The following is a 26104-nucleotide window of genomic DNA, read 5'->3' as shown; positions in this document are numbered from 1 at the left end:
TGGTTGCTTTTTTGGTTGTTTGTTTGGGGTTTTTTCTTTTTGCGGGTTATGTGTTTGTTTTGTTCGATTGATTGTTTTTTACCCCTTAGGACAACAACCAGTAAGTTAATTTCATTACAGCAACAGAGAATTTCAAATTTACCTGTAAGGGCAGAGAAGAAACATTTGAAAACACACACTCAAAACATCTGAGCATCAAACATATCAGTGATTGATGAACAATTATAGTAGCAACTCTAGTACCCTTTACTTTCAACAATGAAGGAGCGCTTGTACACCAGTAAATACAACTGGCATTACTCTTAAAGTTGTTTATCAGGAGTTTTGTAGCCTTAAGGTAGACATCACTGCTTGGAAATCTGCAGACCCACTTTCATTACCTGCTGATTGACACACCCACATCTACTAATGGCTTTTGTTCATAAGAGCCTGAGCTTTTGCTGTAAAACATGGGCAGACAAAAGACTATCAAAGCTCAACAAAATGTTCATTTTTCTCTGAGGAGGAAGTAGTATGAATAGCAATCAAAAGTGGAGCCATCCTATTCAGAACAGTTTTAGAGGTTTCACAAGATTCAAGCTCAATTTTCAGGCTCTAAAATGCCAATGAAATGAGAAAAATCATACATATGGAAAGTCAGCACAGAACATGGCTTCCAGCTGCTATGCTTAGTTATACTAGTTAATAAGAACAAATAATAAATGACAGTTATTTCAATTAGGGGCTGTATTTGCCCAGACTTCACCTTTCATTTAGCAAATATTGCCCTTTAGCTACTTAACACATGCTAAGTTTAAAATTACTTAAGAATCTTAATTTATATTTTGTAATTTAATTCTGTAGTGAACCCAATCAAAATAGATGATAAATATCTGAAGGCAAATGTAGTTTGCAACTGCATGTTCTTCTGCATAGCACATTACAAACAAGAAAGATATACATAAACTATAATGTGAGGCTCTGGAAAATCCATATTTCCTCTCTACGTGTTTTTAAGTTCTGTGTTTGCCAGTTTTCACAGTGCATTTAGTAAAAGCAATTATTTGCTTAGTAAATACCATTTAAATAATATTTTTGTTAGCATACCCATTCATAAAAATCTTAACAGCAGTGGTAAAATGCTTTTCATAGATTGAACTAATAAAATAGTGCAAGTCATAAACACATTAAAATGTGAAAATTCACCACTCTATCTGGTACAATTTAAAACCAGTTCTAGTAAACTCCCTTTGCATCCAATAATGGGAAATAATATTTTTCAAACTGATACAAGTAAAAGATTTTAAAATTCTTTACATATGAATTATGAGGAGAGACATTTATTTACTTGATAGGAATTCCTGTCATCTCCAAAATCATTTCAGATTCATATGGTATTTCACATACAATACTGAGGATGAGTGAGAAATAAGGTTTGTGCACTGTGTCTGGTGAGATCTAAAATACAAGCTGCTCAACGCTGTCTCTTACAGACTGCTTTCAGTTCCTGAGCTTTACATATTTGAGTTTAAACTTTGTATGTTATATGATTACTGGGGCAGCGTGGGTGGGGGAAGGGAAAGTGTGGTTAGACTATTTGCAGAAAGAGATTTGATTTTTAAAAATCATGTTTATCCCTTAATAAAAACCCCTATGTGATTAAGTAGTTAAGATATTCAATGCCCTCTGTGTTCAAGAGGAAGGAATTAAATTTGGCAGCAGAGCTGCACTTGTGTCAAAGATTTGCTTTTACAGAGCATGTTTATTTACATTATGTACACCCACATTTGGCCACACTTGATGAATCTTGATTCACACATGCTCAGAAGAGATTTGCTGGCATTTGACAGTTTTGCACCGAGTGTGCTCTTGCCCGTGACTGTAAGAGCTGAACAAGAATACTCCTGCAGTAAGAAATTTCAGTGGCTGCCCAGCATCTCAGAAGCCCGAGTTCAAGCTGACCGCAGCAAGGGGACAGTTTTCCCCAAGTTCCCAAGGCCCTGTCTGTGAACAGCACGGCAGAGAAAGTGAAATTAGCTTAACTGGAACAGAAAGCAGTTAGATGATACCAGAATTATGGAAACAAGGAATCTCAAGTCAGCCCCCATGGGTACAGGCATTACGATAATCTTTAATTAGGCGATCGCATACTTTTTCCTATGGAATTCTTGCCCCATTCAGTGAACACTCAACATTTTTTTCCATCTGCCTCAATGTGTGGTCCAGAATAATACCAACTTTGACATTTCCTAAATTTTGAGCATTTTATTTCCTACGTTTAAAAATACTTCAGTATAATGGTTTGCATTTAAGAAATGTAATAAATTATGTGTAGAGGCAGCAGGGCATACAAAGCACTTTGTTCAGTGAATTCACTGCACAATATCCACAACCACAATAAACACCACCATAAAAAAACATAATCACTAATTGGCACCTTGCTATTAAGCACTGGAGGAAGACCAGGAACAGAGTAGGTGATGGAGATTGAACCTTCACCCCGTTCTTACACTTTAGGGAGGTTTCCCAAGGGTAGGGACAAGACTCACAAGAAAAAAGGGCTCAAGCACCTTAGAACTCTACTGAAAAATCTGTGTTCTAGGGAAAAATGGGAAACAACAGCCTAAGCTTTTCAAAAAGTGGTCTTGTTTGACTAAGCTTGTATTATATGGTTACTACCAAATAAAAGTAAAAGCAAGTAAATATTTAAGAGATTTTTGGACATCTGTGGCTTTTTCGGGAAAAGCAATTAGCCAGTTTAAAAGCCTCCTCCAGAATTAAAATTTCCTCATATTTAACCAGTGCTGCTGGCATATTAAAAGGAAAAAAAAACAACAAACAAACGAACAAAAAACCCCAACAAAACATAAACCCACATCAGCTAAAACAAAAAGCTGCTTTTTTTTTTTTTTTAAATAGGGCACAACAGGAATCCAGAAAACAAGGAAACCACGGAAGTAATTTGTCTCACTTGCAGAAGCCGTGCTAGATAAACACATGTGAGATAAATATTATTGTTTGCTAAACTACCACCCTACTTTGAAACCAAATTCTCTCTTGCAAGTCGAGATTTATGAGAATTACATTGCTTACACAGAATCTGGAAACCTAAATAAGCCTTTAGATCCTCACACTATGTGGAAAAAAAAAAAAAAAAAGAAAAAAAAAAAGAAAAAAAAAAGGTGCCTTTTAGCTGCACACACTCAGGCAGGAAAATTACAGCCTCACATTTTCAACGCTACGGTTAATGCTGTGTCAGCACCTCCATCAAACCTCGTTGTTCAGCAGTTTATAAAAAGTTCACTCCGAGCCGAAACTTGGCACCCAGAGCCCAGAAAGGAAAGTGCCGAAGAGAGGAGGAGCAAAGAGACCAGCAAGGCCACGCTCGGTGGCGGGGGCAGAGGGGCTCCGCCGCACATCGGGACCATTCACAGCCCTCCCCGGGGCCGCCCTGGAGCCTCTGGCAGCCGCGACCTCCAGGGCGGCGGAGCGGCCCGAGCCGCCTCCAGCCCGCTGCCCCTTCCCCGCCGGCTCTGCACCCCCGGCTGCCTTCACCTCCTCGAGGTGGGCGGACACCAGCGCGGCCTCCCAGCTCGGCTGCTCGGACACCGGCGAATCCCGGACAGACTTGGGCCGCTTGGGACCCATGGCGGTGCGGCAGCCGCAGCCCCAGCGCCGCCGGCCCCACGCGTCGCCCCGGAGACGGCGCCCGCGGGCGGAGCCTGCCCGCCCGGGGAGCGCGGGGTCCGGCCTGCGGCATCGCTGCCGCGGCGAAAGGCTGCAGGAGCCGGGTCTGCTCGGCCTCGGGAAGGGACATCGTCAGCGTCTGTAAATATCTAAAGGGGGTGTCAGAGCATGGAGCCAGGCTCCGCTCGGTGATGCCAAGCCACAGGACAAGAGGCAACGGGCAGAAACTGATGCACAGGAAGTTGCACTTGAATATGAGTGCGAACTTTGCTGTGCGGGTGACCGCACACTGACTCAGGTTGCCTGGAGAGGTTGCGGAGTCTCCCTCGCTGGAGATAGGCAAGAACCCTTTGGATGCGACTCTATGCCGTATGGTTCTAGGAACTCCGCTTAAACAGGGAGGTTGGACCAGATGATCCACTGTGGTTCCTTCCAACCTGAAGGATTCTGTGCATTCTCTTGGGGCTTTTGGGTACTTTCATCATCACTTTTGAGACAACGAGCCGCCCCCATCGCAGCCGCCCGAAGGAGAAGCCTCGCCGAGGCTGCGTGGGGAGTGTTGGGACCTCACACGGATGCCAAGTGACACATCTCGTCCCCAGGGCGCCAAGTGACACATCTCGTCGCCAGGGCTACGTGGCAGCACCCGTGGCGGCTCTGGGCGTGCCCCTGAGGAGGCTGAAGGAGCGAGCTCCGGGCCCAGCGGCGGGGCAGGGGGTGCACAGGTGTGGGCAGCCAGGCCGCCTCCCAGGCCCAAGTGACTCTCCAAATACTACCATGTGTTACAGCACTGGGACCAGAAGGGGAGAGGGAGGCACTGTTGGGAGAAAACAGGAGAGCTGCCAAGATAAAGAATTCATTACAGAGGAGTCATGTCGTGATCTCACACTGGAGACGAGTGAAATATTCTGTGTGATTTAACATTTGGTGAAAATACCCCAAACCACATGCTGCCCTTCCCCCACCCCCTTGTACTGACCGGGGCTGCTCAGAGCCTCCAAGTCTTTATTTTTGTCAGAGCTTAAAACCCTGCTGTGCAGTGTGTTACTGCCTTAGTCAGGATTTCGTTCTGGAATGATACTGACCTAGTGTGTGTGCTGTATAAAACACCTTTTATTACACAGCTTTAGTGGAGAAGTAGGAATTTAGCTTCATAGAGGCAAGTCTCTCGTCATTTTAGTTTGCAGAAAGGTATCTTCCCAGTGTTTGTAAATAGTGATGCAGTTGGTGACATGGGAAAGCTGCACGGTAGATTTGCCAACATCCATTAACATTTCTCCCCAGCTGATCTCTTGGCTGGTGTTCATTTTTCTCTTTTTGAGTTTTTCTTTTAGTGTCCAGGAAAAACAAAAATCACTTGTTCAAAGCAACAGGCTGCATGACATTCCCACCATATCCTTGTTCTTCACTAAAGTCTTGGATACGCAGCCTGTGCCGGCTGAGGTGCACTGACAGAGTATGGAAAGGAGGAATGGGGCAGGATCACCAGCTGATGTAGCAGAACAATAGAGGGGTTAGGGGTTGAATGCACAGATACCATTGTTATATACTCTAACTATGAACAACGCATCAGATTTTTCATGACTCGGTTTTCAGGAATAAATATAAATTTTGGGAGGAGTGACAGGAGGGGGTTGTGCACCCAGATCTTGATGGTGTGGCTGGAATGTGCATTCCCATGACTTTGGTGAGAGATGATAACTGTTTAAGTATGCTCAGATCATTGGAAGGTTAAAAAACAGAGAGACTAATGTTAGCCAACCGAAAGCTCCGAGAACACAAACAGTAGCTGTGAGAACCATGAACTGGCCTGTTTATGGGTTATTATCCCAGTTTATGGGATCCATGATCTGGTCTGTTTATATACTGTGGGTTTGCTTGATGCATAAGGACTATTTGAAGGAAATGGTTTTGTTCTGCTGCTTACCACCCTAGTAAAGGCATCTTGATAACTTGTTTATTGTTGGATGCTGTAGCATATCCAAGTCCAACTAAAGTAGGACAGCTGATCACTGGAAATTTATACCAGTTCATTTAAAATTACCTCCACCACTCACACAAAGGAGAGGAAGAAATTGTATTTATGCTCTATTACAAAGGGTTTTAGCGTATAGTCCTAAAATGGGTTATCTATCACTGAAGTCAGCTGAAGACAACATCTCCTGTTTGGCTGCTTGTCCCTGTCCATTCTGTTGTGCTGCCAAAGATGCTTGTTGGCCAAGCTGTGAACCAGATCACTGAAACCCCCTTGGTTAAATCCTGAAATAGACAGATAAATCAGAAATACTGGGAAACTACAGCCCTTCTTTCCTTCAAAAGATCTGGACTGCACAACAGCCAGCTGCGTGTTTTGCAGCTTACTTCAGCTTCCTTCTGGTAACTAAAATATGAAGCTGCTGCAATCTCAAAACTTGTATTAGCAAACCTGAATATAATTCAGCTATAGTGATAGGCCTCTGGTTGGAGGAATAGGGAGATTCCAGATTCAGAGAGACAGTTTGCAGTTTGGGGTACCTTCTGCAGAAAACAGGAATGTGCAGATGTAAGCTTGACATCTCCAAGAAAAATTTGGTCTAGTGCAAGAGTTAATGGGACTATCTGTGATGGCTTTGTGTATGACAGGAATATTTATAGCGAGATTTTCAGGGAGAGTGGCAACCTAAAAATGCCAAGATCAGCCTTTAATATTTTGGCTGATTAAAAAACACCACTTGTGAATGCATGTGTGGAGTAACCTAAGACATGAATTTACAGTACACTTGCAATTCTGAATAGTACTCTGTGTATGTAAATAAAGCATAGTTTACCCTTCCCTGGGAAACAGGTTAACAAGGCTGTGCATTATGAATTTATACAGGAGGGTAAGACAGCATGCATGGTTCATAATGGAGTACTAGTGTACAATAGCATGCCCACACTTTTAATAGTATAGTAAAGTATAGAAGGAGTGTTTAAAAATGAGGTATGCTCTTTACCTCCTTCAGGAAGAGAAGGAACATTCGTTGCCTTTTCTTTTAGGGCAACTTAACAACATTTGCACTTACTTGTTCTTCAGTAAAGTGTGGGGAGTGGAAAGGCATTACTAGCTGTACATGTCATTTCTTCTCTACTTGATATTTTCTGAAAGACTATGGCTAACTAAAGAATGAGTAAAGGTTTTGATTCTTATTAATTAAAGCCTGGTTAACTGAGATAGGAATTATTTTTAATCCTGCTTGCTTTGTTTTAAAAATGTGCTTATTTTAAATGCTTGAAAATTATTTGGAAAAAATGATCTTTTCAGTAAGAACCTTCTCAGTTTTAGTTGGGAAGTAAGCAGAGTCTCTTTGCTTGAGTCCTTAAGAACACACTTAATTGCTTTATATTGCTTTCATAAGATTTAAGTGTTGCTGAAACAGGGAGGCTTCCTGAATTATAGCTTCAGAAAGCTGTTTCTGTTTTAGAAAACTGGCTAGAAAAGTTGTCTAGAACAGCTAACACGGCCCTCAGCACTGCTAAGGAAACAGCCTTTCATCTTCCTGATGTTTCTGAAAGAAGAAAGGTATTAAGAAAAAAGAGAAAAGCACACTTCCTCCCCCTTAACCCCCCTGCGCCCCCCCCCCCCCCCCCCCCAAGAGAACACTGTTCAGTCCTTTTTCCCCTCAGAAGGGAAGAAGGGGAGGAACATAAAAGTCATTTTGCTTTCCTTTCCAGTTTCATAGCACTGCAGCATCTGGGCTGGGACCAGCTTTTGCTTGAAGTTTGCAACCCCCCAGGACACAAGCGTCTCACAAGTTACACAGATTTGACAGCTATAGCATGTGTTACCACAGCCTCCCTGAACTCTCACATGCCGAGTTGGATGTAGGAGGTCTTTACCTACAGTTGCTGCTCTGGCCACCAAATGATTCTTTATAATTTATTTTGTAGTCTCTAAATTTGTTTATTTAATTTGCATAAAGCTTCCCACATGGGCTGAATTGGCCTTGTGGATGTGGAGCAAGTATCTGTTTTGGCTTTAGGATCTAAAAAGCTTATTTCTACATCAGTAAATTGTAAGTGCATGTGTCCTGAAAGGGATAAAGGTTAAGCCAAGTGTAAATATATTAACACATTCCTCTTCTGAATATGACATGGTGCTCTTATTTTTCTAGTGCCAAGGGTCAGTAACTTCTTCATTAGTCTGAGTACTGATCATGAGACAATATAACAACCTCTCCTTCTCAGACTGTAATGGGCTTTCCTGATAAAATAAGGGTTGCTAGATGCTTGCTGAACTGTGAGAACTTGCAGGGATGGTTAAGGGAAAGGGAAGAGCTGGACTGTAAAGACAATGCAATTCAGACAAGTCCATCCACCACATGGCAGGGCCTGCCCTCCAGTGCTGGGCCACTCTATGCAATGCTCTGGGCCTAACCTATTTAAGCTGGTCCATCTAATAACATGGCCAAAAACAAAGCAAGTTGTAGATATTCCCTACTCCCTCCAGCTCTTGCATTTCGTGGGTGCCTGGCCAGTCAGTGCTTTTTTCTCTTCACTCAAATGTTTCCAGTCAAGCTGAGTTATAAGTGTTTGTAGACTCTGTTGTTTACCACAAGTATAACATACAGAACAGATCGAACTTTCTTTATACAAATACATTTAGATTTAGGAGTCTCCACCAACTTTGTTTTACTGGGAAAAAACACCAAAACTTGCAAGGCTCTGTATTTAATTTTGGAAAAGATGCTTTCTTAGTCTGCTCTCCCACATGCATGCATATGCAAGGAGAATGTTTTTTCCTCTCTGTAGCAAATGGCATAAGGATTCCTGGCAAAGCTCAAAATAAAATCCATTATCATCTGTCAGTAAAATGACTTCCAAATTCCAGCTGGATCCTGTGCAACAGTCTCTTTAAAGAAAGACTCCTGCATTTGGTATTGTAGTTCTACTGTCTCTAGGTAACTGAATTTTGGAAGTAGTTCACTACTATCAGCCAACAACAACAGCAACAACAACAACAACAACAACAACAACAACTCCAAATTCAGGTATCTCCAGTTTTATTCCTGCCCCTTTCCAAAACACATTGCAAGTTTTTATATTTCTCCCTAAAGGAAAAAATCCAAAGAAAACATTCTCCCCATCTTCCAGAAAGCCAAACTCTCCTTTTCCACTCCATTCTCCTGCATTTTCAAATCCTGCACCACTGCATGCTTTCTTCTGCCACAAAAGGAGTAGTTTCCCTAAGGTTATTAAGTCTTCCATGGAGATCTGCTTCTGTAGCTGTCCTTACTCCTGCCACCATCCAGAAAGTGTGATTTGCACAGCAGTGCTGAGCACTAGCTGCTAACATTTCTCAACAGCCAAACAAAGCAAAGTCTAAATAAGTAGGATTTGAAACATTATGCCATTACTGGTGAAAAAAAAAGTTTCTAATCCATTAAAAACAAATATTAACACCATGGAGGGTAAACAGACTGGAGCTGTATGCCAGAGTTTGCAATGAAAATATTGATGAAAAGAGGTGAAAAGACACAGTGTGTTTATTTTTTTAAAAAACAAGAAATTATTTTTAACAGTAAGTGTAAGGTGTACTAGAATTGGAGTAACTAAATGGTTAGGGCCATACTTCTTTGGCCTTGGTAGTCTCATTCAGTGAAATTTTAGTTGGATAGTTTTTAACTGGATTTTCTTAACGTGACGTCTAATGGCAGAATAACTAAATTGCCATATTATAGACTATACTGAAACTGTTGCTTTGACTTTGTTTCCCCCTCATTTCTTTCTAAACCATTTTCCTGAGCATGTACACCCCCCAATGGATCTGGGTCAGTGAGCACGTTTTGGAAAGAAGTACATGGAGCAATGACTATTTCCTGCTCTGTTTTGGCTCTCAGTCATACTAGTGCCTGAAATCTGCTTTATAGAACAGTCATGATTAAACTTCCCAGTCCTAGGACTGTATCACAAAACACTATCATGCCTTATGGGGTCACCCACTAAATCCTGTACTCTCTCATAAACTTGAAATGCAGCCACTGTCTCCTTACCGCAGACTAGAAAAGCATCCTGTGCTGCTCTCTTCCCCACCTGCATCATTCCTGCTTCACAAGCTTTTCTTATCCTGCATCTCCAGGATTCAAACTGGACCGCACACTGTGGCACCATAAGGGATCAAATCCAGCACTGCCCAGCAGGAACTCATCTTTCCCCAGCCCCTCTCTCCTGCCAGTCCTTGCTGCTAGACACAGCTGCTCCGTGTGACCTGATCTACACCTGCCAAGAACCCCATCCTGTGAACTCCAAGCACAGTGCTCCAGTGAACGTATTTATGCCAGTGTGGTCCTCTTCCTCATCAGCTGTGCTGTAATATCTCCTCTCTTGCTTCTTATTGGGTACCCCACTACCACCATTTCCCAGGCAATTATATGAAATAAAAGAACATGGGAAGGTTGGCTTCTGCTATAGCTGATGAGATGAGTTCAAAGCCTAAAATTTGTGAGTCCTCCTATAGAAAGTCCAGCTAATTCCAGAACTTACTTACTCCTAAAGGCATCAGGATGTAGCCCTGAACCTGTATAGTGTCTCCTGCAACTGTTGTAGCCCCTGTTACTAGGAAAAGGATGGTGAGAACCAGGTGATGGAGATGAGCAGGCTATTGGCAAACTCTGCCTGCCAGGGCCTCATCTTGCACCCTCCTACCAAGACAGTGAGAGTTGGAAAGTACTATGGAATGTGCCTTACCCTTGTGGAATTATCTGTAAGGGAGTAGCATTCTTCGGCTTCTTTGGAAGGACACTGTGCAGTTATGTGAAATAACCACAAAATAAGACTGCCCCACCAAAGTCCACATATGTATCCTTTGTGCAAGATTTTAGCAAGTCTTAACAATATGGGAAGTTGAAATAATTTGTGGTGTCTTTTTTTATGCAAATACCAGCAAAACAAAGGCCCTGTCAGAATGATTTAATTCTCAGAAAACTATTTCTTTAAAGATCAAATTAAATAATTTTAGGAAAGATAAATAATATTTTCATCCCTATCAGATGCTAACACTTGCTTTAATGTAAAAGCTTCACTCATTACTGACAGATGTTGTATAATAAATAAAAGTTACAGTGATTTGGTAATGATATATCATCAACATTGGATAGCTTCTGCCATGACTAGCCATTCATATGGATTCAGTAAGCTTTAAGCAAATAAAATGTGGCAAGTTTTTTATATTATATCATTGCAGAGGTTGGGTTCAAAAGCATTTCTAATTAGCACTTTTCTTAGTTAACAAAACTGTGTTAGCAATAATTCCCGTCAGTCACATTCCTTAACTCACATTAATAGCAGTCAGAATGAAAAAGCAGGCCTTTTTCCATCTCTCTCCATCTCATTACTTCAGACAAAGCAAAACATTTACTGTGGCAGGGCTGCAAGATGTGGAGGGCCATTAATGGAAAAGGTGCGGTACATAACTAAAGTCTGGCCATGCTCCAGATGCATTGACTTGCTTGTGCCAGTGCTTTCAGATCATGCATACTTAATGCTTAGTTGTATCCAGTGATTTTTAAGAGAGGTAGTAGTCACCATTTGAAAATAATGTGGAGAGATTTGAGATAAACAGTTGAGCTCAGCAGTTTGGCCCAATGTACCAGCTATGGTGTCTAATCTCTTAAGTCTCAACAGCACCCTTAGGCTTGGAGTCTGTAAATGTTGTAAAGTCATTGTGGCCGTCATTGGGTATGTCAAATTGGGACTGTGAGCAAAATGAAAGAAAGCAGATTTCTTAGTTTTCTTTAAAATATAAGTTACATGCCAACAGAAAGCTTTTTTTGGTGAAAACATACTTTTTCACTTGCCTTGAATTATCTTGGTTTTCTTTGTCATCCCACAAAATCCTCTGATGGCTAAACAATAATAATTTAAAGAAAAACACTGACGAATTAGTTATTTTTACTGCAAACTCTCAACAGTAAATCTTGAGTGGTATTACTACCAGTGTGGATCAATGAACTGCAACTGGTCTGGATTCCATTTATACAAATAGCTAACATATGCAAGATTTAATTGAAATTTAATTTTTTTTTTTTTATTTTGTAACAGCAAATATTGTCTTCTTGGACAGAAGGTTAACTGACTGAAATTGAAAGTCTTCTTGTGTAACGCTGTTTAGACAACACTAGAAAGACAGAGCTATGCCACCAAAAAGTGCGAGAGTTTGGATGGAATAAAAGACTTCTCTGAAAATGAATCACTCCTGGAGTGGTTTTCATTTCAGAGGTTATGGAATTATATTTTAGAGATCATAAGAGCTTTTGCACAAAATGTTCAGTCATCACTTTATGTTCGTTTTTAAAGCTCAGTACTTGAGATTCCAAGCAAATATGTCTCTGCTGGTTGTTTTGTGGCAGTAAGTTAGCTGTGGGAAAAGCTGATCAGTTCTGAAGTAAAGCAATTATTGACTTCTAAAGCTCAACACTTTCCTCATTCAGACCTTGCCATCAGAGTTCAAGTAACTCTTGATGGTTTGAACAAGAGGCTGAAGCCCAGATCTGAAGGCACTGAGCTCCCCAGACATCTTAAGTGACCTGAGCTTTTCTACCTGCCTTACTCATCTTGACGCACACACCCTGGATCACTGGAGGTATCCTTGCCTCTGATCCAAGTGCTCTCTGATAGGGAAAGAACAGGACAGACTGAGGTGGATTACCCTTGTTTTCTGCCCAGAATGAGTGGATTAGCAACATGCAGTAGGTACAATTGGCAGCACTTCTCATTCAGTGATTCTAGTAGATTTTAAGGAGATGTTGGTCAGTTGATTCACTACATGTCCTAGGATCCTGTTCAAATCAGAGACTTGGAGATCTTTCCTGCAAAGAACAGTGGAGTGCCCCGTAGAAATCGCTATCCTTTTTTTGCTCTTCAGAACATGTCAAAATGATGGAAGGCTTCACAGTGCCATAAACCAATTTTTTCCCTAAGTGTTCATGATAAAAGGCTGTTGATGATGCAGCTTGGCCTTTGCAAGGCATTCTTCAAGGCTTCATTTATTCCACCATTGATACTTTATCAACTAGCCAGGAACAGAGTGGTCTTCTGAAAGAATGAGTACATTCCTGATCCTGATTTTATCTATAGAAATAATGTGAAGGCATGGAGAAAACAAAGGAGTGACAGAGCTCAGAACCCTGAGAGCCACAGCATCAGTGCTCCAATGCACAAACAAAGCAGACTGTGCAGCTTGAAGTGTGGTGAAGGGTGAGAATGCACTAAAGGCAGGCATTTGAGGCCGGAAGAAAATAATTCCAATTCTCTTAATGCAAATGGGCTACAAGTGGGGCATGGCAATATTACCATTTGAGACTATGCTATGTGTTCAATATCTTTTTAAACTGAGGTGTCTTGACCTGCCTTAACCCATTCATTTGCTCATCCCCCCATGCTGGTATCTAGACCTCCACTTAGGCATTTGGAATTTAAGGAATTGTTGAAAGGAAGAAACATTATGCACACACTTTCATCCATTTGTTTTCCTCAATTCAGTGGGGAAATAGAATATTTCAGTTGTGTTTTGAAAGGCTTCTGACCTAGATGGGAAGCCCTGGAACTCACTTGAATTAGACTTTTTAAAAGAACAGTGTATCAGCCTGATAAAGCTCAAACTGGGGATATTTTGCCAGGCTGCTTTCTGCGTTATGTATGAGAATCTGATGTGGTGTTTTTTGAGGTTTTTTTTCCTAAGTGCATAAGACACTTGTGTACAGTAGTAGGTGTGAAACATAAATGTAAGAAAGAAAGAACAAGACAAATCAAAGCTAGTTGTAATGTTAAATTTCCATATATTCAGTGTGGTTCAGTATGCATTTGTAAAGCTGGAGCTGCAAAATTCAGGCGAGATTCTTGATAGTAGTGTAAGACCAAGACTGTCCTCTAAACTAACAAATGCTCAGTACTTTGTAACTATAAAAAGAAAAGTACAAGAATAGGAAAGCAAACATCAGTAGAGATTCCATCCTTCAGAAACAGGTATATGCATCACAACACTTCACCTGGAGTAGAAGCAGTGGGATGTGTGTACATGCTGAATCATGAAGCTATAGTATTGCCTATCTTACCATTTGATTATTTCAAACTTACACTCATGACCTAGAGCTATGGAAAATACTCCAAATTATGAAAATATTCTGACAAATCTGGTGAAAGGTAGACTTGTTACCCAAGATAGAGCTTATGGTAGAGACCTCGATTATTGGCTAGATGGCAGTAGAGTTTATTTATGTTTTGATGTACATGTACACTGTGTATCATACCACTTCAAAATTCAACTTACTGTACTAGTGGAAAAGTTTCTAATATCACAGATCTACTCATCCCTGTGCTAATGCTGCTGTGTTCTGTTACACTGAGCAAAAAGATATTTTCATAAGGATGGTTCACTGTTTGTCTCCATACTTCCTTCATCTTCGGGGAGTGAAAAACCAAGCACTTGTTGCTTTTCAAGAATAAATTTCTAATTAATAGTATATAAATCAGCCAGATGGCTACTGCTCCAGGGCAGTCAAAGCTGTTTTCTCTCAACTTCTCAGTCGACTCCCAGTTTATGTGTTTCCAGTGGTCCCTCTGCTTGGTTTGTACAATAGAGGATTTGGGCAGGATATGGGCTTTGGTTTGCTAATGTAGTGTTGTGGGCTCATTATAATTAATCCTCTTCATGATGGGGACAGGAGTAGCACTGCAAGTACCAGGACTTTTGTGTCCACTCAGGGAATGTCATTCAAGATGGTGGTTTAACTCCTCCAACAGAAGAGGAGCTGTTGGTGTGGGAGTCTCTGTGTCGCCACAGAGTCTCCACAGGCAGGGTGGCTGCAGTTAGGGAGATCTGAAGTTTAGGCAACACAGCATCTAGGGGCAGCTCTGGCAGCCAGTCCCTGTGATTCTCAAGAATGCTAAGAAAACCAGTGGTTTGCAGACCACATAAAGTACACTATGGCAGGATCCCTGGAGACTGAACTTGTACAAGCCCTGTTGTGCAGTGCCAGTACCAGCCCACCAGATGCTGGCAGGGCAGGGGAAACACAGACCAGCCTCACCAAATATCTTTCAGAGAATCAGGCAACATGCTGATGCCACCACTGAGTCACAGACTACCAGGATGATTTAGGTCTGGTCCCCTAAACAGGTGCTGACGCATCTTGATGATATTATGCAACCTGGAAAGGAAAGGGCAAGGACACTGCCCTGCAAGGGAACTTTTCACAATGTCCTTGGCCTCAATCTGTAGCTGACTGGGAGAAGTTTCCTGGGAATGGACACACTGAGATTCAGGCTTGGATCTGAAAAACCTGAGGCCAGAGGAGCTGTTTTACATCCTCCACCTCCTCTTTGATCCAGCGTCCTCTGGAGCCCTCTGCTGCAGCTGAAGCTGGTGCCCCTCTGTAGCAGCAACTGCCTTCAGCCCCACTGCTCTGCCTCTGCCTTACCACCTGTTGGTGGACGCTCTCTCCCAGGCAGCCTCAAGCCCGAGGAGATTAGATCCATTCATATCTGAAATGACAGGGGAGTGCGAAATTTTAAAATGGCTTGTTCTCCTTACTGCTGCTCCCCCATGGACCCCTGTCCCCCTGAGCAGCTGCCCCCTCCCACCCCCAAAAGCCCCTTGGAGCAGCTGCTGTCCGTCTGGCTGCCTTGGCCTCCTTGTCAGCTGTTTGATGTCACCCATCAATCTTCCATCTTTCCTGCAAATCTCTGATGATCAAATTTCACGTATCCAGGACTCTGGCCGTAAAGCCCCTTTCACTGGTATAATTAGTAATTAGAGGAATAATGTTAGCAAACTCCTCTTGGCATAAACAGACACCCAATCCCCATCTGTCAGGTCAGGAAATTCACATTAGGGTGAAGGCCCAATACAGATTTTTCTATCAGAGGTGAATGACCGCACACGCTCCTCACTACTTAATTAAGCTGGCCACGTGACATCAAATGGGAGCTATTTATAAGTGACCACTTCAATTATAAACAATTTTCAGTGTTTTGAAAGTCATCGCGTCTTTCCTGCTATGAATCCCCATGGGCTTTGAAAGGAATGGTCTCTCTCAGCAATGCTCTGTAATGCTCAGTAAGGAGGCAGGGGGTCATTGATGACTGGTGTTCAGGTCCATGGGTTTTTTTGGAGCTGCACTGCTGAGATGACGCCATTCAGTGGAGTTATCCTGTCATTCAAGCGTGACAGGTAAGGCAAACTGAGGACCAGATCTCTTCACTATAGACCTCTTCACTGCAGCTAACAAACTCCTGATACTCTGCAGTGGGTAAAATTCAAGACAGACTGGTTCAGACTGGAAAGAAGGCAGCATGCATTTAATGTGGAACAGGCAAAACAGAATGTGTTATTATCCTGTAATAGGCACTATAACTCGAAGATAAGATAATTTAAGAAAGCCCTATGCTTTGTGTTATGCAGGAGACTGGAGCAGATGATCACAATGGCTTCTTCTGGCCTTATCATCTGTATTGTTTTGCTCCTCATAAGAACTCATTTTTTCCCTTCTGCAGAGGGGAAGGTTCATGTATGACTGAGGATCAAGCTTCTGGTCCTTCCATAATTATATGAGAGAAAGCCAGAAGTTGTACAGCTGGGCAAAGGCTCAGCAGCGGTTAAGATCAGAAACCCTTTTCTGGGTTTTTTGTTTCATTTATAGGTGTTGGTGCAACCAAAACAAAGATGAACAAGCCAAGTCTGTGGCTGTCTTCCATGCCTGTAGTTGGGCAGACTGTAAATACAAAACCACAGCGCCACAACCAAGGCAATTCTTATGTGCCCAAAGGTTTGTGTTGTTCTGTAACCCAGTCCTGCCTGGCCTTTCCAGAAGGAAAGTGATCTCTTTTCAGGTGTCTGAGCTAAATAAGACATAACAGCCCCTGATTGTTTCAGGAATGGGCAGAGAAGCTTGAGTCACGCTCAGATAAGGACCCATTGCTAAACGGAAAAATATGATCTGATTTTTCAAGCAGTATTTAAATTACGAAGGCCACTCCTTAGCTTAAAGGGACCTACCTCTAGGAGCTTGAGAGGGGCAGGGTGAGCCACTGCTGGAGTAGGAAAGGAGGACTTTCTAAAGGAGAGGACCTCTGAAAGTTGTATGTTTCCTGTCATAGTCATTTTCTTTGCAGGATGTGTAGTTGAAAAAGGATGCAATTTTTTTTTTGTTGGAATCATTTTCAGGTATTTTGAACACTGTGTCTCAGCGTACTAAAAATCAAGCTGGAGATTGAGTTCACTATTAGATACAAAACAGAAATTAATACAGCATGACAGGATAAACGGTATGAAACACAGGGTTAAATTCTTACAGTAGCATAACCTCATACTTTTGACCTGATGCATACCTTACAATGCTGTCCGTATTTTAAACAACTTAAAAGTCTTTGACCTTAACAGCTCAATAATATTGTCTTAAAATATTTTTTCTGAATTATGTTCCTAGGCCTCAAAGAGGAAAGGTGAGCTCGAGGAAAAATAAACCAGTTATGTAGGATCACACTGACATCCTTAACAACTGATAACTTAGGGTCACTTTCAGAAGCCCCTGTCACTTGAGCTAAGTGAAACAACTGGTAACAGCAGAGATTTGATGGTGAAGAAGCATGAAAAAGAGATGAGATCATACAATTTGTACTACCCCATACTACTGGATTTTGGAGGAATGTGTGGCGGGAGAGGAGTGGTGAGATGCAGATTCTGTTTCCATGGGGACTGTGATCACAGTGGATCCCCTCTGCCAGCTCCAAACAAGCTGTGATCCTTATGTCCCATCTCTGTTTCCTGAACCCTGCAGCAGTTCTTCCTTTTTGCTGTTCATAGATATGTGTTGTAGTTCAATCCCTTCTCCCCCATGCCTGCCCTAATTTCTTGGCTCAGCTTGTTTCTGACTCCTTTCTCTGATTTGTGTCACTAGCATTAACTAGCTCACCGATCAGTGTTTCTCTGCCATGCTGAGCTTTCAGTCATTTCTCCCTACCTGTGTTTCTCACTGTCTCTTGCTCTGTCCCACTCCAGCTTCTCAGAATCTTCAATCACCCTTGGCATTCACTCTCTTTTCTGTCTTCTGTATGCTCTGCTCCCTCTCCAGCCTCAGGCTCTATGTAGACCAACTCTTTTACCTTGCACAGAACTCTTACTAGAAGTGATCTCTCTCCTGCCACTCCTCCTCATCTGACAGGTTTCCAAATAGCTTGTGACTCCATCCTTCTCCCCAGGCTGAGTCTTTTCAGATGCCTCCTCCTCTATTCTCATGAATGTGGCCTTCCCTTTTACTCAGATTCCTGTCCTGAGCATTCTGGTCAATTTCCTGCTCAGTATCAGTTGCTTTTTATTCCTTCCCTCTTTCCTCTCCCCTCCACATCTGCTTCCATTCAATAGGTCTCCTCCACCATTTTCTCTCATTGCCAGTAGCAGATAATCACAGTCCTGATTATTAGGACCACTATTAACTACCTACCACTATTAACGACAGGAGCAGTAACTATAAGAACCAACCTACTTGGCTTCATATGCATGCAGGGAATACACAAAATCCTCAGTGACTTCACATGCACAGCTCTGACCTGTGCATATCAAAATGTGACCTTTGAACTTGGCCAAGCTTTGATAGTTTTCACAATGAGAAAATGAGGAACAGTCCTGACTCAAAAGGCATTCTTCCTGATGGGACTACATTTTCCTTTCAACATTATTACTACTACAACTTCCAAAAAGCCCCCCAAAACTCAGAATATGATCAATATGAGAAAAAAAGTCCATAAATTAATTTTTCTTTTTTTTTTTTTTAAGTTGATTTTTCCAAACAAGTGTCTTACCATGACCAGGGAAGGCTAGGAACAGAGAGGGAGAGGGTAAGGAAAAGTGAGTGGAGACCTGAAAAGGAAAAAAATTATGCCAAAGGTGTCTATGTCTTCATTTCTTTAGCAGCAATTGCAGTAAGTCTTTAACAACATATGGTTATTATGGTCCTCTTTTTACTCCTCTGCCTGTCTTGTCTCCTCAGTCTACTTCATGGAATAATTCTGGCTATGAAAAAAAAAAAAAAAAAAAGAAAAAGCCAAGAACAATAGCTATAAGGCCAGATGTCTGGACATCAGCATTCAATTGTGCTCTTACTTTTGGTCATACACAAAATGTGCCCAGCTGTTGCACTAAGCCCTTTAAACAATCAACAAATCCCTGCTCTGCCTGCCCGGAATATATCAATGCAGAGAACTCCATCTGGAATTGCTCGTCTTTTCTCAGGTCCTCTTAAACCACCTTATACTTCTGGGTCTGATTGAAAAAGGATTTTATAATGAATATATTGAGAAAAAAATTAGCAAATCTTATCAGTTGAAAATGTCTTCAACCGATAACTATGTTTTCCACTGTGAAAGCAGTGTGTTTCCCCTTCATTGTTCTCTGTCCTCTGTTTGTCCCTCCATTGCTTCATCTCCATTCCTCCACACCTCAGTTCTGTGCTGCAAATTGGCTGGGGAATGTGTCTGGTTTGACTATGTTTGAAAGCCCCAGGCTGCTTAGTGGTAACACCTGTCCAACAAGTTAGAGAGGGTACAGACCTAATGGGGACTGTGAAGGGAGGCAGAGGCAGCTCTCTCCATTCAGCATGACACTGAGGGTTAATAGAAGGAAAATATTGATGTTTTATTGAATTACTCCTATAGGTCAGATCATATAACATGCCCAAGATCTAAACAATGATCCTGTTCTGGAGGAATGTGTGGCTCAGACTGATGAGATAAACCGTTTGCTGGAATATCTCTCTGAGTTCACTAAATTGCTTCCCTTATTTAATTACAAATTAATTGAAAACACTCCTTGCCCAGTGGAACAATACTTAAATTCTGATTTGTTGATAGTATCCTAATCCTGCTTCATATTCCTGTAGACTGTCCCACAATTATGTCATCAGTTTTGCACATTTTTAGACTTTGGCAAAACCTTTTATGCAGGACTCATTAACATAAATAAAAGAAAAAGCTGCAGCCCTGTGGCACACAAAGCCTCATTAGCCCCAGCCAGGGCGATGCTGTCATAAATAACAAAGTGGCACGCTTGCATCTGGTGTAAATTTGGCAGCAGAGGCACTATCGGAGCTCAGAATGGAAAGATGTAGCTCTGTTAGCAGAACAAGGAGATGAGTATTCAGACAGGAAGCAAATTAAATCTTCCTTGCAAATGAAATCTTGCAGGAAGAGGCTGAGTTATGGAATTAGTTGAATTTAAAGCATCTAGAGGGTCACATGCCCTCTCCCTGTTGCATTTCTAGTCTTCGACCAGTACAAGACCACTCACCTTGCTGCATTTTTCAGTGCTTAGCATGATCTTTCTCTTGATATTTGAAGGGAGGCAGAATCTGCCTTGAAGCAGACAGCTCCACAGGACGGTAGAAAAACCTTGCTGTCAAAGAGAAAAATCAGAGTTAACTTTCAGTCCACAGGAAGCAGGTTGCTAATTTTTCAGCCAAGTCATTGGCCTCTCTGTTTGAGATGATAATCTGTTTGCCTACTGTGAAATGCTTTGTAACAATAGAAATCTGAATACAGCATTGCTAAGGTACTTGGCAATATCAAATTCTTACAAAACATCTGTCAGCCAGCATCACAAAGTATTCTTACTCAGGTAGCCCAACACTATAAATTCAAACCACTGTCCACTTTCCTTCACACAGATAAAAGCTCATTCTTTGCCTTCTATTCTATAGCTGATCCTTTTCCTGAAACACTGATCATATAAACAATTTATACGCTGTACCAAAAAAGGCTGACAGATCTGGGGAATTTTGGACACCATAAAGAAGAACAGATACTATATGATTGATATGATATGATATGATATGATATGATATGATATGATGATACGATATGATGTGATATGGTATGGAGATTCTGGGTCTGGATTTGTCAGCCATCCCTAGCTTCAGTGAGGACAGGATCCTGGGAAGAGGGGTTGTTTTATGCATACTGGTTCTGGCTATTTTGGGTCAAAAAGAGAAAGTTGAAGCCTAATAGGCATGTGGTACAAATCCCAGGGCTGTGGGGACACATTATCTCAAGAAAATGCTCCTTTAGAAGGCAAGTAATACTTCCCACTCCCACCTTTGTGGAATTTACTTGAAGTATCAGCCCCTCCCTGGTACATGACAGTTATCTGCTTGTAAAGTAATGAAAGCAGGAATTGTGATGGCACAGTAGAAAAGTCCCCGCAAAAGTCACACCCTAATGCAGGTGGAAAGGCTGAGAGTTACTACCATCACATGAATGCCAAACAGCTACAGAAGACATTTGGTTAACTCACAGATGGGCATAGTTCAGAGGCTTCTCTGAATTATGCCCAACTCTGTTTTAGATCTGGAAGGATGAGACTGCATGTGCTGAGTTTTCCAAATAACTGGGTCCTTACCATAGAGGAACCAGAAGGTGTTTCCTGAAGCTTTCTATTTGCTTGGCCTATTTAGCAAGGGTCCTGGGAAAATAGGATGGTAAATACAGCCTGGGGTGCTGTATAACAAGCAGTTCCACTTTTAGTCAGGTAGAGCTTATTTCAAGCTGGCGCTGCCCATCCTAGATACAGCTGCATGTTCTGGTAGTGGCTCCAGGACCCATCTGGACATCTGAATCATCACGAGCAAAAAAGGTACAGGGTTTTTGCTAGTTCCAGTCTTCCAGTGGGAGGGAGAGACCACTTTCCTCTCTGATGAGTGTGGGGGAGATGGATATGTGCGGTCCTTGTGTGATGGGAACTCTCAGTTACCCGTTCTATAATTCTCATTGTGCAATGTCCCCATCCATTCCCAGCATTGTATCATCACTCAGAGAGATTTTAATAATGCCTTTTCCTGAGGAATACTGTTCAGTGCAAATATACTCAATTCAGTTCTCCAAAACAACCCTGAAATAATCACAATATACCCAAGAAATAGGGATCATGAATCTGGGATTGCAAAAAATGCCCAGGCATGTTTGGGTGATCAAGTAACAGAAGTTTTAATGTATTGATGGGAATAGTGAACAAAAGGCTGTATCAATTAATATTTTCAAAATTTTCAGGTTATACAGTTTTGTGTGTTTGCAATGTCCCTGGTGTTTTCAAGATAAGGAAAACCTAGCATAGGTTCCAGTGAGTACAGGGACAAATGACTGAGGACTTTTGAAGATCATCTGAACATGGAAAGACTAGGTACCTGTATCCCATCTGTGTTTTTCTAAAAGCCAATTTACAGCTTTTTTTACTTCACTTTTCCTAGGGCTAAAGCAATCCCTGTCTTACTATTTTGACATGGTTGAAGTCACTTTAACAAAACCCAGGAAGATTAGTTGCTCTTTAATTACAATGAGAAGTGGGGATGGAAGAAAGCAAGAGACTCAAAACTCATGGTCTACTTAGTGCAGAGAGGAAAATGTTCACAAACTGCTGACAAGATTAATATGCAGTTGATGGGAAACGCTTTCACACCAGGGTGCCAACAAATAAACACAATTCAAAAATATCGTCCCCGCTGCACTGGATAAGGGTGGATTCCCAGCAACAGAGAGGGAGGGAGAGAGGGAGGGGGAGACATTTAGAGAAGGCGGGAGACCTGTTTGCTCTGTGAAGCTTCGTGCCCAGAATTCCTCTGTTGGAATCTGATAGCGGGGGCTAGCTGGGCCAAAGGGTTACTGCTTTCTGCATTAAAAGAAAAAGAGCAGGGAAAGAAGGCTTGGGCAGGGGAGACGGGGGGCTGTGTGTGAAAACCTGAAGATAAAGTCTGTGCACAGCTGCTGTGAGGCTGGGAGCTTCCACCTGCTGTGACTTCATGAACGCTGCAGGATTTGCAGAACCTGAAGGTGAACAACAGGGTAGAGTCCTCTCCTTGCTTGGCACATAGTGGGAGGCTGTGCCTAGTTTAAGTAACACAAACATATCTTGCTAGTGTGGGCTGTCTCAAAACAAACAAAAAAAAAAGCACTTGGGGAGAGGTAAGCTGGGAGAGCATGAGGGGAGGCACCTCCATAAGCTGAAAAATGTGCTGTGAGACTAAGAGTTTGCAATTACAAAAAAACCCACCAAAAACCAAAACACAAAACAAGACAAAACAAGCTGATTATTTTCCCTTTCCCTTTGACCTTTTCTGTCTTCATTCCCTGCTTCCTCTGCCGTCTCTTATCTCCCTTACGTGCTGCTGTATTCTACTATTGAGGGAAATGCTGCCGTTTCACTGCCAATCACCTGTTTAAAAATGCAATTTAGATAATATTTCAGTTAAGCTGGGTTGAAATTGCCAGGCTTGAAAATTGAACAGCACTGGATTATGTGTCTATATATATCAGCAGAGGAGATTTAATTAAATTGTTCACTAATGAAATCTTAGCTTTAAGACTTCACATCCCTTCAGAGACATTAAGAGCCTTCTGCCTCTATGACAGCCGAGAACTTTTACTGAGATTTTACTCAGTAAAACGTTACAGTGGATTTACAGTAGTCAACAGTAGATTTTACTGTAAACAAAATAATAAAAACATTGCTGAAGTCAACGTGAATGCCACCACTTACTTTAAAAAGGAGTTTATAACGCCTGTGTTCATCTCTTTAGGGTAGAAAGCACAGACATCTTAGTCCTGTCCTGCAGCTCTTCACTCCTGCAGTCCTAAAACTTCTGTCCCATGCTACTTATTTTCCCCAAGCCTTTCCACTCCTGGCATTCCCCCTGGGCAAATCTACTTCCCACCCCCTTCCAGCCTTCAGCTATTCAATGTCTAGTGCAGGCTTTGCCCCTAACAAACTACACAATGGTTTAGTGATGTGCAAAATGAGGACTATGGAAGGCAATAAGCAGAGTTCCTCTCCTTGCATGTTTGAAAGGGAGTGTTTAAATCTAAGTTTCCAAAGGGAAAAGGTGCTGGAGGAACTCTATCACACCGCTCCACCTGCACCTCTAAGTCACTATTGGATGAGAAGGGATGGTTTTGCTTTTGGGGCTGATCCAATTGGTCTTGTAACCTTTCAGTTCCCACAGGAGCATGACAGCTCTGTCTGTGTAGCAGCTAATGCCTCACAGTTGACCTCCAGGGTCAAGGACATTGTGCTGATCTGATGACAGTAATAGTTGTGTTGACAGATGCATTTCAGCAGCTGTACAGCCACTTGGTGGGACTTGAAGTTAACTCTTCCTGTGCCACCTGACACCGATGGCTCAATTGTAACTTGCATGAGACAGATTGTCTACAGTCCCTTTGCCATCCACACAGTATAAACCTCTCCAAAATAAATTGCCTCGTCATTTTATGGAAGAAACATGCAGATTCTAAATACCAAACTCCTCCTACATCCTCTCCTTCTCCTTGACTTATTCTGTCCATCTTTATGCCTCCTCCCTCTTCTCTTTATCTGCTTCCTCTCAAATCCCTGTTTGATTGTTGAAATGTTCATTTAGACCTTGTGATCTTTTTATGGTTCTACTCCCTGCCACTGAGACCAAAGTCTTCCCCTGATGAAAAGACTGACTTAGCTGCCGCACTGAGGATCCCAGATGACTGTTGTTGATGAATCTCCTTCTTGATCTGTCTCCAGTCTCTCTAATTTCTTTCTCTGATTTTTTTTTCTGTCTACCTCTTTCTCCTTCATTGATGCCCAGTCCTTATGTTGAATGACATCCCTGGTCGCAGCAGTGATGTTTTGAACTTAGATTTCTTTTAGCTTTCATCCTCTTCAGTGCTGGTCCAATACCCTTATGCACCCACTCAGATGTGTGACACACTGCCTTCTTAAAGTCTCTACTTTTCTTTTTCTTTATTTTGTTTCTTCCTCACTTCTCTCTCAGCCCTTTTGCAATCTTGGGGGGGTCTTCTTCCCAATAAATGCCTCTAGCATCTGTGTTTACGCCTGCCCTTCTTTGTTTATCTTTGACATGTTTTTTGCCTTGTTTTCCTGTTGACTCCTTTGTTGCCCCAAATAAGTGTGTTTTCAGCTCTGTTCTCTGAGCTTCTCTTAGGACTTGTGTAGGTGACTTAGGAAAGGAAAGCTTTTCCCAGCTTTCCTCACCTATGAAGCTGCAGAAGCAGCTGTTGTACCTGCAGTGACTTAGCTGAGAAGCACCACAAACATTGCAGAACACTGCATGAAGGCCACAGATCAGGCCCAGCTCCATCATCCCTCAGCTTCTTGGAAGACTCCTGGGGTTTCATGACAACTACACCTGAGCCCAGACCTAATTGCCCCATATACAACTGGTTCATGTATACGGACAGCAAGATGAGAGAGCCTCCCAAAAGGGCTGCAACCTTTGGACCTAACAAGTCTAGCAAGCCTAACAGTCCCAGTCTGCAATCCTGTAAGATGGAAACATGTCCTTTGTGTTTCAGGACCAGCCTATAAAAATTGAAATAGATGGAAATCCTGCATCTGGAAAGTAACAGTCTGGTGCTTTCTGGCCTCTCTCACTCCTACACCTATTTTTCCTTTCCCCTCCCTCTCCCATATTTTAAAGGCTGAATATTCTGACACAATTGAAAGCTCCTTCTTGGGTAGTAAAAGTGGCTTTGGAACCCATTCCTATAAAGGTGAAAAAATACACAACTGAGGAAAGTGAAAGAAATGTAAAATGGGTAAGATTTTTAAGAACTTTTGCAATACATACAGAATTAGAAAGGTCAAAATGCGTTGTTTTTTTTTTTTTTTTGCTTCTGCTTTTGACATCATGATTCTATTTTAGATACACATTTTCATTTTTATTTGTTTCCGTTACTGGACTGTTTTTCCTTATACTTAGTTTTCCACTGACTTTACTGAACTTCTTTGACTGCTTGGGAGCTGTTACGGAGCAAACTGGCACATCTTTGTCTAGATCTTAGCAAATGTAAATTGGTCATGTGCCTAAAATCACCAACACAGACTCCTTTGGCACACACTACTTTTCCTGTCCTAATCATAAGAACAATCTACAACTTAATTTCCCAGTGAGACTGCAATGTTGCTTAACACCCATTTTGACAGAGTATTTGTGAAGGGTTTGAACAACCAGAATGATATGGATCAGTACAAGCACCCTCCTGCTGCCTCTCAACTTTATTAGATTAAGGAAAATTGATCTATCTCCAAAGTTACTCTCTAGGCTTACTATTGCATATGACTTTCTCCTGCTCTGGATTTAAAGAAATAGTGCACATCTCTTCATTGTCATCTCTCAGCCACAGTAATTTTGTCAAGTTTGGAAAGAGAAATATTCAAAAAGAAATGAGAAATTCTGAGATGCTTGTATCCCTGTGTTTTACATATATATATATATTGGATACATATTTTTTAGTGAACAGCAGTGAAGCAATATTTTCCTTGTGAATCTAAATGTGATATTATGTAATTCTGCTAATAACCATGACGCTCATGCATCCCTCATTATCATGACTGTAGTGAGTAAGTGATAAAAAACTTTTATGCTCTTCCCTTCCTATGGGGCAATGT

At 41.9% G+C, this 26104-nt stretch overlaps 1 protein-coding gene across 1 annotated transcript in view; it reads right to left on the bottom strand.

The window, feature by feature from the left end:
• Window positions 1-3677, bottom strand: part of SPAG17 (sperm associated antigen 17) — a 90448-nt gene extending 86771 nt beyond the window's left edge. Inside the window, exon 1 of the mRNA XM_066175525.1 lies at window positions 3535-3677. Coding sequence (XP_066031622.1) covers window positions 3535-3627 — 93 coding nt within the window. The 5' untranslated portion in view covers window positions 3628-3677. The remainder of the gene's footprint in view (window positions 1-3534) is intronic.
• Window positions 3678-26104: the final 22427 nt, after the last annotated feature.

Source organism: Chamaea fasciata, unplaced genomic scaffold (assembly GCF_029207755.1).
Source record: "Chamaea fasciata isolate MVZ Bird 193981 ecotype frontalis unplaced genomic scaffold, bChaFas1.0.hap1 SCAF_2, whole genome shotgun sequence".
NCBI lineage: Eukaryota > Metazoa > Chordata > Aves > Passeriformes > Sylviidae > Chamaea > Chamaea fasciata.
Note: the sequence above shows the minus strand (reverse complement) of the source record. Positions and strands in the feature narration are given on the sequence as shown.